Source organism: Diceros bicornis, chromosome 12 (assembly GCF_020826845.1).
Source record: "Diceros bicornis minor isolate mBicDic1 chromosome 12, mDicBic1.mat.cur, whole genome shotgun sequence".
Lineage (NCBI taxonomy): Eukaryota > Metazoa > Chordata > Mammalia > Perissodactyla > Rhinocerotidae > Diceros > Diceros bicornis.
Window position 1 is genome coordinate 40688293 of NC_080751.1, and position 17467 is coordinate 40705759.

Below are 17467 nucleotides of genomic sequence, written 5' to 3' on the forward strand. Positions count from 1 at the left end.
GCTTATTATTTTGTTGATCATCTCTTTAGTTTCTTTATCAATTTCATTGAAACAAATTAATTTTATTTCCCTTCTTCTACTTTGTTTACTGTTCTCTTTTTCTGTCTTCTTAAATTGAAATTCTTCATACTGCGTTGTATTGGGAAACACAAAACGTCAGCTTGTCCCACTATTAATGATGCTGAGCTTGATAATTTTGGTTAAGGTGATAACTGCCTGTTCTCTCCATTGTTAAAGGGCATTATTCCCTTTGCAATTACTAAGTAATCTGTAGGATAATACTTTGGTACTGTGAGAGTATTGTATTACCCAACATCATTTCACCTAATGAATTTTACAACCATTAATGATCTTTACCCTCATCAGTTGTTTCACTGAGAGTTGCTATGATTTTCTAATTCTATTATTCTTTCTACATGTATTAGCTAGTATTAGTCTATAAAGAAGAGTTTCCTTTTTTGTTGTACCCTCTTTTTATTTTTTTATTTTAGTTTTGCTTGTTTTCAAATTATTGTGAATTTTTGTTTTTTCATTTTATTATAATCAGTTACAGTGATTATTCTTCTTGATGCTCAAATTATCCCAAATGTGGCGAGTAGGAACCCCTTCAAGCTGGCCCTTGTGTCCTTTTGACAGGTCTCCATTCATCTTTGAGCACTTCCTTGCTTTCTGGCACAGGATGTCCTAAGCCTACTTTTTACTCTCCCTGCCCCAGGCTTGGAATTAGCCATTTATTAATGGCACCATCGTGACTAAAAGCTGTCCAGTGTCTTTCTACTGTGCCATTTTTCTGTCTTTAGAGTTCAACATTTTTGCCATAATGAAGTTAATGTATTCCATTCTCCCATTTTCTAAGTTTTCATTGTTAAAATGGTTTTGTGGTGGACCACCTGGAAGGTGGGAAGGAGTGCTTCTTTTTTCCACTAATGGAGTGGTACTATACATGTAACCTTCTTAGAATTTAAAGTTAAAGCTCTCCTTAGCTCCATTAGGTAGTATATGTCCTTGAAACTAATAGTTTATAGTCTTAATACATAAGATACTTGGCTGAAGTGGATAGGTTTAGCTGCATACCCTAATGATAATGCTAGCTGGTGTTGTTAAAATACCCACTGGTTATTGTTGGGACAGAACTAAAACCACAAACAACTTGGAATACTTTATGAATATTATATAAAATCTCAATTTCCCTGGGAGTAATTCCTTTTGAGGAATTATTTACAAAGCTCTTGAATTCTACTTTCATTTCATTAAGGCAGTTAAAAATCCTGTTGCTTTCAGGGTTATTTTGGTTCAAATAAGCTCACTTTATTTGGATTTTTGACACAGAAGAAAGTTAATCAGTATTGTAAAATAAATTTACAATAGAAGAGACAGGTATTGAGCAGAGCCCAGCTCTGTTGCCTTTGGCCCCGCGATGGCCGCGGCTCTCAATAAGAATGGGTCTTTAAAAGTAACAGAGCCCAGCCTCCCAACCTAGAACATGCCAGGAACTGCAAGGTGGTAGAAAGACCTACTCTTTGTAGCTATCGTGAGTCTACTTCAAAAATTCTAATGGGAATTACAGAATAGATAAGCATATATCTAGAAATGAAAAGGCAGCTTGTATTGCTCAGTATAGTTTCAGGATAGATTTCTAGTGATCTGATTAGTATTTTGGATGATAGTAGGAAATTATTGATATAGATATTTTGCCTTACTACTCTAAAGATCAACTCTAAATTTTGTAGAAATACTAAACCATAAATGAAAAAAAAATATGAGCCTCCAGTATTTAGATTTCAAATAATTACTCAAGCATATTAATTATATGATTGAAGTAGAGACTGAATGATGTAGACTACCATAACAACCATTGTTGCTAGTTTAAATCTGATCCAAATCATAAAGCTTCTCAAAAAGTCTATAGGAATAACTTTGTGAAAATGATTATTTTTCCATTTAATTTGTTTTGGTGATTTTTCTATTTTATTCTTTTGTTTAATTTTAGATTGTAAACTCTTTGTGATATAAACTATATTTATAGCTTTCATTCTCTACAGTGTTGGTAAAGTATCATGGACACACTTGTGAAATAAATATTTACCAGCTGTTGGAGGTCCTTACCAAAGGGCTTAATGCCCCTCTGGCACAAATCACTGTACAGTTGTCATCTTTGGCAGAAAGCTGATGTTGAAAATCTTGGCTAGAATTCTTTTGCTTAAACAAGGCAAAACTGTGCAGTGTTGAATTTTTGAACTCTTTTTTAATTTGACAACTGAGGTTTGCTTTATCCAAATGTTAATAATTCATATGGAATTTGCATGCTCAGCGGAGGTCAACTTAAGCCCTTAGTTTATTAGATATTCCCAATAAGACACTGAGTGCTTATTTAGCTTTCATCTATATCTCTACTCATGTTCATTACTTTTCCATTATTCTTCCTTGTTCTTCCTTTTATAAGGTGAATATGTTATTTTTTCCTTAAACTCAAGAGAAGCTCGGTTTTATAAAGCATTAATTCACCTTTTGGTCTGATAAATCCCTCTATTTGAGGGATTCCTTATCCCCACATGAGAAGACGATTATGGCTAATGAAGATATAAAGTAGGACAAATTTCTTATCATAACTCTTTCTATGAATAAAATAATAGTGAACATTTATTAATAAAGATAATATCTTCCTCTCTCTTTGACATTTCCCTCCTTTTAGGAGGTATTTTAATACTTTATAGAACTCAGTAGACTTTTTTTTGTACCTCACACACCTGGCTATTAAATATGTAAACGTTGATAGGATTTCCTTTACTGCTTAATTTTGTATAAACCTTTCCTATGGTATTTCTGAATGTTCTCCAAGCACTTCTTAGCACTTCTGCATCTTAAGGACTTATCTATTTAAATTAATAGTATAGCCATCAAGTATCCACCTTATTTTCTTTGTTTACATTTTTAAATGAAAAAGAGAAGATCATTTATTGAGCTTAAGAAACAACATTTAAAGTCTGTGAGGTACATATTATTTCATAGGTGTTAACCTAACATTGTAGTACTTGCATGAAAAGGAAATAAGAATTATCCTTAAAAAGCAAAGGTTTTTTTACTAGTTTGAAATATTATGATCATACTAATAAAACTTTTTCAGGATTTTCTGCCTATTAAACAAGAAAACGAAAAATCCCTTTCAGAAAACATGGATGCATTTGAAAAAGTGAGAACAAAATTAGAAACACAGCCACAAGAAGAATACGAAATCATCAATGCAGAGGTAGGATATCTTATGTCTTTTTTTAAAAAAAATCTGATATTACCAGTCAGGATACAAATGAAATACCTTGTGATTTGTAGACATAATCCCACATCAAAATTAGACTGCGTTTGGCCTTTAAAATATGCTGAAAAATTTAAAGAACAAAGGATAAGCAGAGTGTGATCCTTAAAATAAATTATAAGGATCAAAACCAAGATGAATTTCCAAGCACTTTATGTTAATTCTGGTTTTTAGAAACAACCAAGTCTGTTTTCAAATTTCTTAAATAATTCTAAGGAGAAGTTCAAATGAAACTAAGTCAAATTTCTTTATTATTTGAAAAGTATTTGATTGCTCTATGTATACTTTTTTTAATAAAAGGAAATTCACTTTAAGTAGTGTAATACCATGAAAGCCAAGTATTTGTTTGACCGTTTTATGGTTACCAAAGCCATAAATATTCAGTTGAAACAGGTTGAACGTGCATGTTGAAAATTTTTCCATTAGAGTAGAAAACAGAACCACAGGGGCCGGCCTGGTGGCTTAGCGGTTAAGTGCGTGTGCTCCGCTACTGGCGGCCCGGGTTCAGATGCGGGGCACGCACCGACGCACCGCTTCTCTGGCCATGCTGAGGCCGCGTCCCACATACAGCAACTAGAAGGATGACATACAACTGTCTACTGGGGCTTTGGGGGAAAAAAAAAAAGGAGGAGGATTGGCAATAGATGTTAGCTCAGAGCCGGTCTTCCTCAGCAAAAAGAGGAGGATTAGCATGGATGTTAGCTTAGGGCTGATCTTCCTCACAAAAAAAACAAAAAAAAGAAAACAGAACCACAGCTTATAAATGAAAATCATGTACATAGTAGAATCAAAATAGCAATAGGTTAAGAATCAGAAATTCCAGATTCAAATTATGCCACTACCAGGTAATAAATGTGGCTTAAGCTACCTGAAATCATATCAATCAATCAATTACATTTAATGTGTAGGTATTAGACAAGAGCACTATTGATATGTTGGTAATATTCATTCTCTCAATCTCAGATTGTCTGTATTTGTCACACCACGGAGGATAAGATGCTTTGTGTGAAATCAAATCGGGGCCATGAATAGTTGGTGGTGACAGCATATTTTAGAGGAAAGAATCTCGGAAAGTTACTGACTGGGTTTTCAGACTAGTCTGAGCCACCAGTCCTCTCATCTGCATGATCCACTTAAAGATGCCTCATAGTGGGGTCAATTGAATCTCACTACAGATGTCAGATGTTGCCAAAAATATAGCTAAAGTGGTTTGTACCGTCATGAGAATTGACATAGATTTTGTTATGCCATCTCTTTGTTGCCTTTTATATTTATGTATTAGGAACTCCTCCAGTGATAGAGAAAACCATGTCTTAACCACTATGTTATAAAAAGTGATCCATTTTATATTTTTTATGTGTTAATTCACAGACTTCAACAGGTCTGCTTTTTATAGATCTCATTTCTTCTTCATCTTGAATAGTCAGACCATTAAACAGTTAATTAAATTGTGTTTAAATGATTTATTATAATTATTAAATAAACCATTTGTTTCTTTTCATTGTCAGATTAAACATGGTGGTTTTGTTTATTATCAAGAAGGTTGTTGCTTGGTTCGTTCCAAAGATGAAGAAGGTACACCACAGTTTCTCCTTTTAACATACAGTCATGTGCCACTTAATGATGGGGATATGTTCTGAGAAATATGTCATTAGGTGATTTCGTCATTTTGTGAACATCATAGAGTGTACTTACACAAACCTAGATAGTATAGCCTGCTACACACCCGGGCTATATGATACTAATCTTATGGGACTACCATCATATATGCGGTCCATTGTCGACTGAAACGTCAGTAGGCAGCACATGCTATACTCTGATTTTTCAGATTTCATATTTTTCATAGGAAATTTGATATTAACTTCTTAGAAGTATAGAAAATATTTTTTTAGATTATTTCTGAGTTTTCTTATTTTTAAATGACTAGTTTTTAATATCTGGGTTTGCTTAAGATATAGTTAACAGCTGCACTCAAAAGCTTTGGCAGGGAGGAGAATGGAGATGGAAACCCACAGTTTTTGAGCATCTGCTGTATCCCAGGTACTGTGTTATGCGCTTGACCTAGATTATTCAATGTCGTTTACATTCTCTTACTTTCTAGGTTCTGTATGGTCTGTAAATATTAGACTATAACTGTATCAAATAATATCACATAGGTTGATACATAGAATAATATCGAATAGCATAGGATAATATTAAATAACTAATGCCAATTTCTATGCAAATCAAACTGCCATCGATGCTGAAGGAAGCCAGAATATAGAGGGGGAATGCTAATTTAAAACATGGAAATAAACAGTTTACAAATTTTTTTAAGTACATCTTGTGGAGTTATCTCTTTCATCCTTTGCTTTATGCAGCAGACAATGATAATTATGAAGTTTTGTTCAATTTGGAGGAACTTAAATTAGACCAGCCCTTCATTGATTGTATCAGAGTTGCTCCTGATGAAAAATATGTAGCCGCCAAGATAAGAACTGAAGATTCTGAAGCGTCTACCTGTATAATTGTGAAGCTCAGTGATCAACCTGCAATGGAAGCTTCTTTCCCAAATGTGTCCAGTTTTGGTAAGCCACCAACCAAAACAGTCTTCTTTGTTGAAAGGGCAACAGTAAAAGAATTGTCCACACTTTTGAAACATTTTTACTTGTCCATGTGAGTGAATGAGAAGGTGAGTGCCTGATCGATTTGTCCTGTGGACTCCACACCTCCCTGTGTGCCTCTTATTCAGGAGACTATCCCTTCTTTAATGATATATCCAAAATCATGTTCATGTTTTTAAAAGGATTATAATCAGAGTCCAAGTTGTATAGTGTATTTTGATATATCAGTAATTCTTTGCTAATTTATTTAGAATACATTTTTGCATATAAGTTGTATCTTAATATTTTATTCATCTTTAAGCTTGGGTATAACTTTTTAATTCTCTTGTCAAGCTGTTACAGCAAATTGCCCAAAGTCACTACCGAGGAACTTCAGAACATGTTGAACTAACTGATTCATCAATAGAAGTTGTGATATTTTTACTAATAGAACCAACTTTAAATTTTATCATTTATCATTGATACATATATTCATACTTTATCCTCCCTTTTCATTTTCTTTCATAAATTTCTCCATTGTTTAAATGCTTTTGCAGTGAATTGAAATTATACCCTGTCTAGTTGATTCTAAGACATACATTTTGTACATTTTAACCTCTCTAAAATCAGGATGCATATTATACAAAGAAGTCTTACAGTCACTATCAGCCAGGTGACAGTCATGATGTAATTGTGTGAAAACTTCCATTGACAGTTTCTGGTAAAATCAAGAAAACACCAGCATTAAAGTGTATTTGGTAGTTTGAGATATCCTGTGGCTTGAAGGTGGACAGAAAACATTTAGGCATGAGAGAAAGTGATCCAGTATTTCTTCAGACTTAAAGTTAGAGGTTGTAGATTTAAACATAATTCATCTGAAAGCAAATATGTCTTTACCAAAGTCTTTCCTAAATATTGAACATTCACCTCTTATTATAGAAACTGAGTACCCTGAGACTGACAACTTCTTGAAAACTTAGAATTGGTGTAGTAGTATTTTATTCTCTGGAAAGTTCTCTGGCGTATATATAACACAGGTTAGGTACAGTTGAACCTATGTTAGATTTAGATTTCCAGGATAAACTTGTATATCTCTTCTCTTTGGCACTCAGAATTAGAATGCACTGTGCCCTTTTTGTTTTTAACAGTAAATAGATGGCTAGGTGTAATTCTTTAATTATTTTCTTTCAGAATGGGTAAAAGATGAAGAAGATGAAGATGTTTTATTCTACACCTTCCAGAGGAACCTTCGCTGTCATGATGTATATCGAGCCACTTTTGGTGATAACAAACGTAATGAACGTTTTTACACAGAAAAAGACCCAAGGTACTAGAATAATGCAATTAAATCTTTTCGTCCAGAGTATTTCTCCAGTTATCTAGAGTGCCGCTCTTGGTTGACTTAAAACGTTGATTTTGGCTTGAACCAGATATAATAAGGCTAGATTGAGCATGATCATTCTTTTTTAAGTTGTTTAGATTCAAAATTGGAGTCTAGTTACATTCAAACTCTAGAGTGAACACAAATACATCATTAGACTGCAAATGCTGTTACTAACATTCTGTCTGGACTGTGACACATGAGAGGAGTTGTTAATTAAACATTTAATAGGATTGCCATACAGCAGTTATAAATCTCTTGTAAGTCATAACTAGAATAGCATGATGTCAGTTGCACAGAATTCGCTACTCATTTCATGTAGATTATCTGAATTTTAAATTGCTTTGTTTTGAACCCTGATGTCCATTGGTCTTTACTTTCCCCAGTTCTTTGGTAATTCCTCCTTAAAGCTAATTTTCTTTACTGCCTTATAATCTCTAGGACTCATGCTTCATATTACTGTTAACCAAGCTTGGGAGGAAATAACAGTAAATTTATCTGGCAAAATCCCTGAACTCTTACCCAGATATACTTTTCCAAATGACTTATGAGAAACAAATTTTTCCTTAACACCAGGGTCCTGGCACCTCCTACATCATTTAGCAATGTAGTTTGGACAATTTCTGAGCAAATGAAAAAAAGGGAGTGGGGGGAGATTTAACAGCAAATCTATGACAATGAAGTTGACACCCAAACAAGAAAATTAATCTTTCATTTCATAAAATCTCAGAGTTGACAAGGACCTTAAAGAAAATCTTGTACAACCCCTAGTTTATATTAAGAATTTGAGGTCTGGAAAAATTACATTATTCCAGCCCATAGAACTAACATTTTTGGTCCAGTAATGCTGTCATTGCTTTTTTTCCTGATTGTTTTAATGAGACATTACTAGAACTATTCATACGATTCCACTGTTTTATGTGCCATTTTTCAAGGATCTCTTTTGGAGATGATAGTTTAAGCTAGTCATTTGTTATGTTATATCGATGATTTATGATTATGAACCATTTTCCGTCTTGTGAATAAAGCTCAAGATTAGCCTAGTGAGCTATACTCTTGAATAAGGTACTTCCTTGCCATATGTTGTTACTGTCCTAAGTTCTAAGATTAAGTGAGTTATCATATATATATTTCAGATTCTTGGATAGTATTTGGCTTCTAGTATGCTTTTTCTGTCCTTTAAGGAATGAACCATAATTAAATATGTTGAAGTCTAGTTTGGCATTCAGAACCCTGATCTACAGCACAGACTAGTTTGTGGATTCTGAATACTTTTTCAACAGCCCCAAATCCAAAGGGAAGGACCAAAAGGGAAAAGCAGAATTTCTAAAGAGAAAACGGATTAAAGGTCTTCATAATGCTTCTAAGATGCTGAGCTACTTTTTACCGTGTTTGCTTTGATCCCCAGGTTTCAGTTTTCTATTCACAAGTAAAGTTCACCAAAATGACTTTATGACTTGCATCTTTTTCTAATTCCTGGAGTTGTAAAGTTAGGTTGTTTATTTGAGATCTATTTTTTTTCTTAATTTAGGCATTTATTATTATAAACTTCTCTCTTAGAACTGCTTATTCTGCATCCTTTAAGTCTTGGTATGTTGTATTTTCATTTTCATTTATTTCCCTTTTGATTTCTTCTTTGACCCATTGGTTAAGAGTATAGCCAGCATATAGTTGGGTCTTTTTTTATCCATTCAGCCACTCTATGCCTTTTGATTGGAGAATTTAATCCATTTACATTTAGAGTAATTATTGATGGGTAAGGACTTACTAATGCCATGTTAGTAATGTTTTCTGGCTATTTTGTGGTTCCCATGCTCCTTTCTTCCCTTCTTACTGTCTTCTTTGTGAAGTGATGATTTTTTTATAGTAGTGTGGTTTGATTCCCTTCTCTTTATATTTTGTTATCTACAGTAGGTTTTTGCTTTGTGGTTACCATGACTTGTCTTCTCTTTCTGAGAAACCTGTTACTACAGAGCCACCTGTGTTCTCACTTCCCTATAACCACATATTTGCCAAATAATTGACCAAGTAATTTATCTTTTGATTACCTGTGTCATCATCAGACAAAAATAAATAAATAGATACAAATCACAAAGAAAGTGTTGAAAATAGAGAGTGAAGTAGTGTGGGGGACTTGCCCTACAACCATATATAAAGCTACAACAGTTAGAATAATACAAATTAACAGACAAATAATAGACACCAGAATAGATAACTCTACAACAGGCCCTAGTATGTATAAAAACTTTATGGGTATTATTTTTAGATATGGTGGGAAATACTAACTATTTGGATAAAAATAATTTTCATCACTTCATACATCAGCATACACTCCTAAAAGATTTAAATAATCTATTGATAAAAATAAAACAATTCAAAATAACTAGATGGAAATATAAATATTTCACTCAACTTTGTTGAAATATTTCCAGAGCATAAAATCAGTAGAAGAAATTACAAAGAGTAGTGTTGTCATTCTTGATTACCTAAAATATTAAACTCTTAAATCAGAAACCATTGTAAACAATTAAAATTCAGACGACAAAAGGTGGGAAAGTATTTACAACAAAAGGACAAGTTAATAGCCTTAATTTATAAAGAGATGTTTATTTATAGACCAGTAATTTAAACTATATCACCAAGATTAAAATGGACACAGACACATCACAGAAGAAATAACATTGACAAACATGGTAGTGTAAACTTGTACAGAAGGAATTTTACCAAAATGTTAGCCATGCTTATCTCTGAGTAGTGGAATTCAGGGTTATCATCTTTCTTTATATGTTTCAATATTTTCAGTGTGAATTACTTTTATAATAAGGAAATACATAAATATAACATTTAAAGCCATTCATTGTGTCACTGAATTAGCATAGTGCTCTTGGTATATTATTTGATTATATTTATCAAAAGTCATAAAAATAGGGGCCAGCCCGGTGGCGCAAGCGGTTAAGTGCGCATGTTCCGCTGCGGCAGCCCGGGGTTCGCCGGTTCGGATCCCGGGTGCGCACCGACGCACCGCTTGTTAAGCCATGCTGTGGCGGCGTCCCATATAAAGTAGAGGAAGATGGGCATGGATGTTAGCTCAGGGCCAGTCTTCCTCAGCAAAAAAGGGGAGGATTGGCATTGGATGTTAGCTCAGGGCTGGTCCTCCTCACAAAAAAAAAAAAAAAAAAAAGTCATAAAAATACTCTTAATCATTAAAATAGTATTTTCATTACTAAGAATATATCCTAAGGTAATCATTATAAAGGTCAAGATGGGGGAAATTATCTTCACGAATATGTTCCTTTTTATATTTTTTATTACAATGTAACATTAAAATCTAAATTTTTAAGAATTATGATAATTCAACCTGATAGAATATTAGGTAGCCATTAAAAATAATGATCATAAGGACTGTAACTAATGTGAGGGGAGATATTGATATTACGTGAAATAAAAAATGTAGAATCCAAAACTGCCTCTTGTTTTTCAGTTGCATCTATTTAAAGACATGCATAAAATACAAATAAACCTTAGAAGGGAAAATAGAAAAATTAAGAAGTTACATTAATTTTTTTTTTTTTTTGTGAGGAAGATCAGCCCTGAGCTAACATCCATGCTAATCCTCCTCTTTTTGCTGAGGAAGACCGGCTCTGGGCTAACATCTATTGCCAATCCTCCTCCTTTTCTTCCCCCCAAAGCCCCAGTAGATAGTTGTATGTCACAGTTGCACATCCTTCTAGTTGCTGTATGTGGGATGCGGCCTCAGCATGGCTGGAGAAGCAGTGGGTCGGTGCACGCCCCGGGATCCGAACCCGGGCCGCCAGTAGCGGAGTGCGAGCACTTAACTGCCAAGCCACGGGGCCAGCACCTATTTTTAAAATGTGTTAGGTTAGTGGGATTGTGAGGGTTTTTCTTCCTGACTATTGTTTTGTTTTGTTGTAAAAACTATGAGAGAGGGAAAAAAGGAAATCCAACATGCATACAGAGGAAAAACAAGGCAAATGCCATGTCCCTTTTCTTTCCTACAATTACATATCTCCTCTAGGAAGTTTATTTCCTCTTCTCAGCAAAAAGCCCTGTAATCTATTAATATGATTAAGTGAGAGTTAGATGATGTCTGTGGTTTACCTTGAAATGCATTCAAAAAAAGCTGGATTGATGGATGCATAGATATGTGATAAAGAAAATATAGCAAATGTTAGCAATGATGGTGGTGGGTATATGGGTACATAGTCACCTTACATTTCTTTAAACTTTTCTGGATGTTTAAAAAATGTTCATAATAAAATATTAGAGAAAAAATTATTTTGAATGCCTTTAGGGGAGAAATGAGAAAAATGATAGCAAGTTTTTTATTTACAAGCAGTATTCACTAAGTTGTTTTTATTTTCTGTCTGCATTACAAATTAACATATATACTGACGGCCTGTGAGATAATGTCATTAACAAGGTAGCATGCATTTGAAATGTATTAGATTTTCATGTCCCGCCTCCCACTCTCTCTCCTCTCTCTCTCTCTCTAGCTATTTTGTTTTCCTTTATCTTACAAAAGACAGTCGTTTCCTCACCATAAATATTATGAACAAGACCACTTCTGAAGTGTGGCTGATAGATGGCCTAAGCCCTTGGGACCCACCAGTACTCATCCAGAAGCGAATACATGGGGTCCTTTACTACGTTGAACATAGAGATGATGAATTATACATTCTCACTAATGTTGGCGAGCCTACAGAATTCAAGGTAATCCTGTATTCTTCTTGTCCCATTTGGACTGTTAAGAAGTGTCACACTTCCATCATCAAGATTTCTTGCTCAAAGAATTAATTGTTTTGTAGGCTCTTGGTAAAGTGTAGAAATTGATGCTACCTTCCTGTGCATAACCAATCCCATTTCTCTTCCCTTAGAGCTAATGCTTCTATATATTTTAATTGTGCCTAAAAATCTTAGTAAACAAAACATACTGTACCCTGATTACATCGGTTATCAAAGCCAAACTTGGTAGCTTTAAAGAACATACTTTTATAAACTCATGATTTTGTGAGTTAGCAATTTGGATTGCTCTCAGCTAGGCAGTTCTGCTAGTCTAAGCTAGACTCACTGAACTTCCACAGTCAGCTGGCTGCCAGTGCCCTCACTCACATGTCCGTTGGTTGGCTGTCAGCTAAGCACTGGGCCATACTCTCCCACCATCCAGCAGGCTAGCCTGGGCTCTTTCATATGGTGATGGTCACACTTCAGCCCTGATGCAGAGTTAGTTCCTTCAGCTCTTCATGAAACGGTGAAGACTACTATGGTCTAGTTTTCAGTGGTTTCATCTCTGGATGCTGTAGTCATCATGTTCTGTTACCTAGATCTCTTCTAACTTTATTCCACACAGCTAATGAGAACAGCAGCTGATACCCCTGCTATTATGAACTGGGATTTATTTTTCACGATGAAGAGAAATACCAAAGTTGTAGACTTGGACATGTTTAAGGATCACTGTGTTCTATTCCTGAAGCACAGCAATCTGCTTTATGTTAATGTGATTGGTCTGGCTGATGATTCAGTTCGGTCTCTAAAGGTATGTTTAATTTTCAAAAGACAATACTTTTAATCAAAATATATGCATTTTAGCTTAACAGAACATCAAATATTGAATAATGCAATGTACTTTTTCATAAAAGGAATTTAATTTAAATGGAATTTAGCATACTGGGTCTTGATCAGGTTTAGGAGGTTTACTTTAGAATTTCTTAAAGGACCTTACTTTTAATGCAGTTTTACTTAAAATACTGTCTTTTAGCATGAACTTCAGAAGTAGAGTTAAGTGCTATTATGTTTCTCTTTTTTACGTGTCTTTGTATATCACATCTCTACAACTTCAGTTATAATAATAACACAGGCCAACTTGGCAGCTGGTGCCTAACCACTGTGTGCTCCCATCCCACGCCGCCAGTAAGGATAGTAGTCATGCCCGCTGTGTTTCTGGCACTGCATGCTTGTGTCTGCATAATCTCTTTGCCAATTTTCTCACCCACAGGGGATCAGGAAGGGAATGAACTTAGTTTCTTTCAATAAGGAGGTGGCAGTGGTCTTCACTGCAACACAGCTGTGATGGTGGCACATCTGCCTGGCAGGCTGACTCGCTGATATTGCCTATGGCTGCCAGGAAAGATAATCTGCCTCCACAAGTGAACTTGCTAAAATTGGTGAAAAGCAACCTTATTGCCCGATTTTAAAGCAGTGTTAACATGTGAGTGAAAATAACAGGCACTGAAAGAAAAAGGAGAGGTCTCCATTTTGCTTGATATGGAAAGAGTTATGGAGCCACTTGACCGGCAAGCATAGACCACTTATACCTCCCTAATTGCAATATTGTCACAATTTCTGTTAAAATGCAATTCCAGTAAATTCACTGGATATTTGAATTTCTGTGTGCAAAGTACTGTATTGGGCACTCTGGAGTAGAAAGATAACAGGACAAAATATCTGGCCTTAAGGAGGATACAGTTTATCATGAGATTAGACTAGTACACAAAGATTAAGTAGAAGGTGGGTTTAAATAAGTGGTAGCAAAAACAGAAAATGTGGTGTGGGGCCCAAAGGAGAGGAAGAGAGCCCAAGAAAGCTTTTGTATGGCAAGTAGGATTTGGGATAAACCAAAGAGGATAGATAGGGTTTTGATGGGTAGGGATGGAATGGTATTCTAGGATGAGCAAGTCCGTCAAATGAAGCTCTAAGCTGGAGAAGTTCGGAAAATATTCAGGAAACTGCTAATAATTCCATTTTATTGAAGCAGAATAAAATTTCTGGGGGATGAAGCTAAGATTTGACGTTCTTTGACTGTCAAGGTGATGAACTTATGCATAAATTAGGAAGCGGAGAAAGAACATTTGAAGTTTTGGGGCAGGAGAATGATCTGAAGAGTCAAGCTGTGTACGTCATGAGGTTACGTGCAGCCATGTTAGGGTACACTGAAGCAAGACAAGATAAGAGGGAGGAAGATTAGTTTTGAGATTGTTGTGGTGGTATAAATACGAAATAATGAGGGCCTAAAACAACCAAAATTTTCCAACTACTTCATAAAATCAAATTATCGAATGTAATGTCTGGTGTCTTAGAAGACTATGTAGATGTCCTAAAACAAAAATGGTGATTTTACTCTAGCAGTTTTCTTACTGCTTTCACCTACTAGATTCAAAGTGTGTCTTTTCACTTGCTAATTGATGCCAAATTCAGACATCTTCAATTGGGGAACTGGCAGAGCATCTCTTCTTATTGCAGTCTATATGCATAGGGATGGGAGAAAACAGATAATTTCCAGCACTGCATTTATGACAACAAAATTCTGTCAAGAAAATTAGGAATGTCATGCGAGTTTACTCTGCTGTAAGAAGATTTAACCCTTTCCAAGCTGTAGTACTTGTTATGCCTTATGTTCTGAGTCATCATCACACAGAATCAAATACTATATATCAGGCGCTACTTAGAACTTAGAGATCAGACCCTTTTCATGAACTGGATAACACAGATTAATATGCATAGACAGTGCCATATACAAAGGACAAAATCTTTAAGCTAAACCGTGAGTGGAATATGAAGTATTTCTCTATGTAACATCTCTGCCCAGTGGACAGTTGACTAAAAGATCTTTTAAAACTCAATCCCAGCAGTAGAAATGTGAAACCTTTAATATACTTGCTTCTTATCCTTGGTCATCATGTCCTCAGTTATTTCCTGGTAATTTTTTTCATCACAAAAAGAAGTTACAATATTTTAATTATCACATTTAATTTAGGCAAATTGGGAAATTTTTGCTTTGTGCTAACATCCATACATTTGGAGGAGTCTGCATACTTGGGTTGATTTTCTTTCAGCATGTATGTCTTAATTTTTTAATGAAATGACTAGTTTGCTGTTAGATTGCTAAAGCTGAATCTGTTTCTGTCAAGTATCTAAGGAATATCTGCATATCACCTGGCCAACTTAGAATTATTCTCAGGTGCTATCCATTAATATACACAGATGTTACTGCAGGCTTATCTCAATAGGAAATGTGGCTTAAGAAATCCCTGAGCTAGTTAATACTTATTTCTGTGTCAGCTGGACAAACTTTAAAAAAGTCCATAGCCTTGTAACAGTTTTTGTTTGATTAAAACTTGAACCGTGATCTCTTTAGTTTAAGAAATGCACCCCAAGGACTTTTTGATTTATTGGAACCACTTGGTCTAAAACTAAGACAGCTTACTACATGGGTCACATGGAAACTGTTTTCAAGTCTCACCAAAGGGCAGAAAAACTTGTCCCTCTGTGGGCTGAGAAACCTTGTACCCTCAGTCTGAGGTGTGGTTACAAGGTAGTAGCAATGCTGCTTCATTTATTTCCCGCTAAAGTCTCAATTTGCTCACTTCAGTTATGCTACTCGATTTCCCAACTTGCATGATTACGTTTTTCTTTCCAGATATGGCTTGCATTTAAATGAACAAATTATCCTTGAAAATAATCCTCAATCTGAGGAGAATAAATCAGGAACTCTTTTAGAGAGACATTGCAACTGTATGTCCTTATTAGTGTTTCATTAAAATAGATTCTTTGGATTAATTATAAGAACTTTGCTCTGTGAACATAAGCTCTTTGGCCGTAGTTTCTATAAGTTACATCATGCACTCTTTATGCACACATCCCCCACCTACCCTTTCTGAATAATGCCCACCAGTGACATTGCTGTGCCAAGACCTCTGATTTTCTAAGGAATTTGCTCTTTCTACAATTACTCAGGAAAAGAAAGGCAATTTTCTTTTAATGTTCTGACTCTCAGTACCACTTCTAACACCCTGTCAGCCTGCTTACCAGAGTTCTTTAAAAGGTGTAAGAGAGATGTTAGTGGAAGGCTTGAAGCTGGACCCTGCTGCTCTGAGAGAATAAATTTTGATTCCTTTCCTTTTTTCTTAAAGTTAAGAATCTTAATCATAATAGCTGTGAGTCTCTCAGAGTGGATGTGCCGGGAGCGGTTTTGTTCTGCACAATGGTTAGCCTGGGAGCTACAGTTAGAAACAAATTGTAAATGCGTTCGTGCTGCTGAGCCCGTTTGTAGCCCTGGAATAATAACTGTCATCACTGCGGCTGTCCAGGCAGCAGAGTAAGGGCTGGGGAGTAAATTATTAAAAACACGTGTGCGGGATTTCACGTTCTGTGAGAACACAGATCTTGGCGATGTCGCTGGGTTCTGGAATTACTATTTGATTTACTCTTATTCTTAATCATTTTGCTGTTTCTTTGCCCAAGTTTATACCCCACAATAAACTTTTTTATTAAAGGAGATTTTGTGTAAATCCAGAATCATGATAAACCATTTGTCTCTGTAACTTTTCCTTATTTTATTGGTCATTAAGGTAGAGTTCTGTTTGCTTTTTACTTGAAATATATTTTGTTGTGCTGAAGTAATCTTTAAGTGAGGGATTATATGATAGTGGACAGAAGTAAACTTGATGTCCCCATCATCTTGTTTGCAGCAGACCCGGAAATTTAATTAAGGATACTTAGTGTCTACATAAAGAGTAAAAATAACTGTTACTTCTTTAGCTCCCTCCTTGGGCCTGTGGATTCATAATGGATACAAATTCGGACCCAAAGAACTGCCCCTTTCAGCTTTGCTCTCCAATACGTCCCCCAAAATATTACACATATAAGTTTGCAGAAGGCAAACTGTTTGAGGAAACTGGGCATGAAGACCCAATCACAAAGACTAGTCGTGTTTTACGCCTAGAAGCCAAAAGCAAGGTAAGTCTTTGTAATCTCCACTATCAGTCCCCCTTTACTGAAAGCATACTATTTGTCAAGTATTGTGCGGTTGCTGGGATTACATTAGCACAGTTTCATAAAGTGGATCTTGCATACCACTGTAAGACCCAAATGATTTTAGGGGCTATGTGGATTTTTTTTAACTTTAATACTTTCGTATTTATTTTAATGTGGATGAAAACATTTATCACTAGTACATCAAGCCCTTGAGTTTACATCTTGTTTATATTTGAATTTTAAAAGTTGATATGAAAAAATAGTCAAAGTTGGTATGCAGTTAAGGCAAAAATTGTGAAGGTGGTAAGCAGTTGACTAAACTAGAATATAGTCCCTGCCCTCATGGAGCTTACATCTAGCGGGGAAGATGACAGATGTTGAAGAGATAATTACTAATGTACTGATTGCTGCAAAGGAAGACGT

At 35.3% G+C, this 17467-nt stretch overlaps 1 protein-coding gene across 6 annotated transcripts in view; it reads left to right on the forward strand.

Annotated features, from left to right (window-relative positions):
- PREPL (prolyl endopeptidase like) overlaps positions 1-17467 on the forward strand; it is a 42039-nt gene that overhangs the window by 13715 nt on the left and 10857 nt on the right. For 5 of the 6 annotated variants that reach the window (XM_058551317.1, XM_058551322.1, XM_058551316.1 and 2 more), the window contains 7 exons: positions 3125-3247; positions 4819-4885; positions 5671-5877; positions 7084-7219; positions 11788-12004; positions 12642-12827; positions 16829-17026. In XM_058551317.1, the coding sequence (XP_058407300.1) occupies positions 3125-3247; positions 4819-4885; positions 5671-5877; positions 7084-7219; positions 11788-12004; positions 12642-12827; positions 16829-17026 (1134 nt within the window). The remainder of the gene's footprint in view (positions 1-3124; positions 3248-4818; positions 4886-5670; positions 5878-7083; positions 7220-11787; positions 12005-12641; positions 12828-16828; positions 17027-17467) is intronic. The other variant, XM_058551319.1, reaches the window with a different exon arrangement.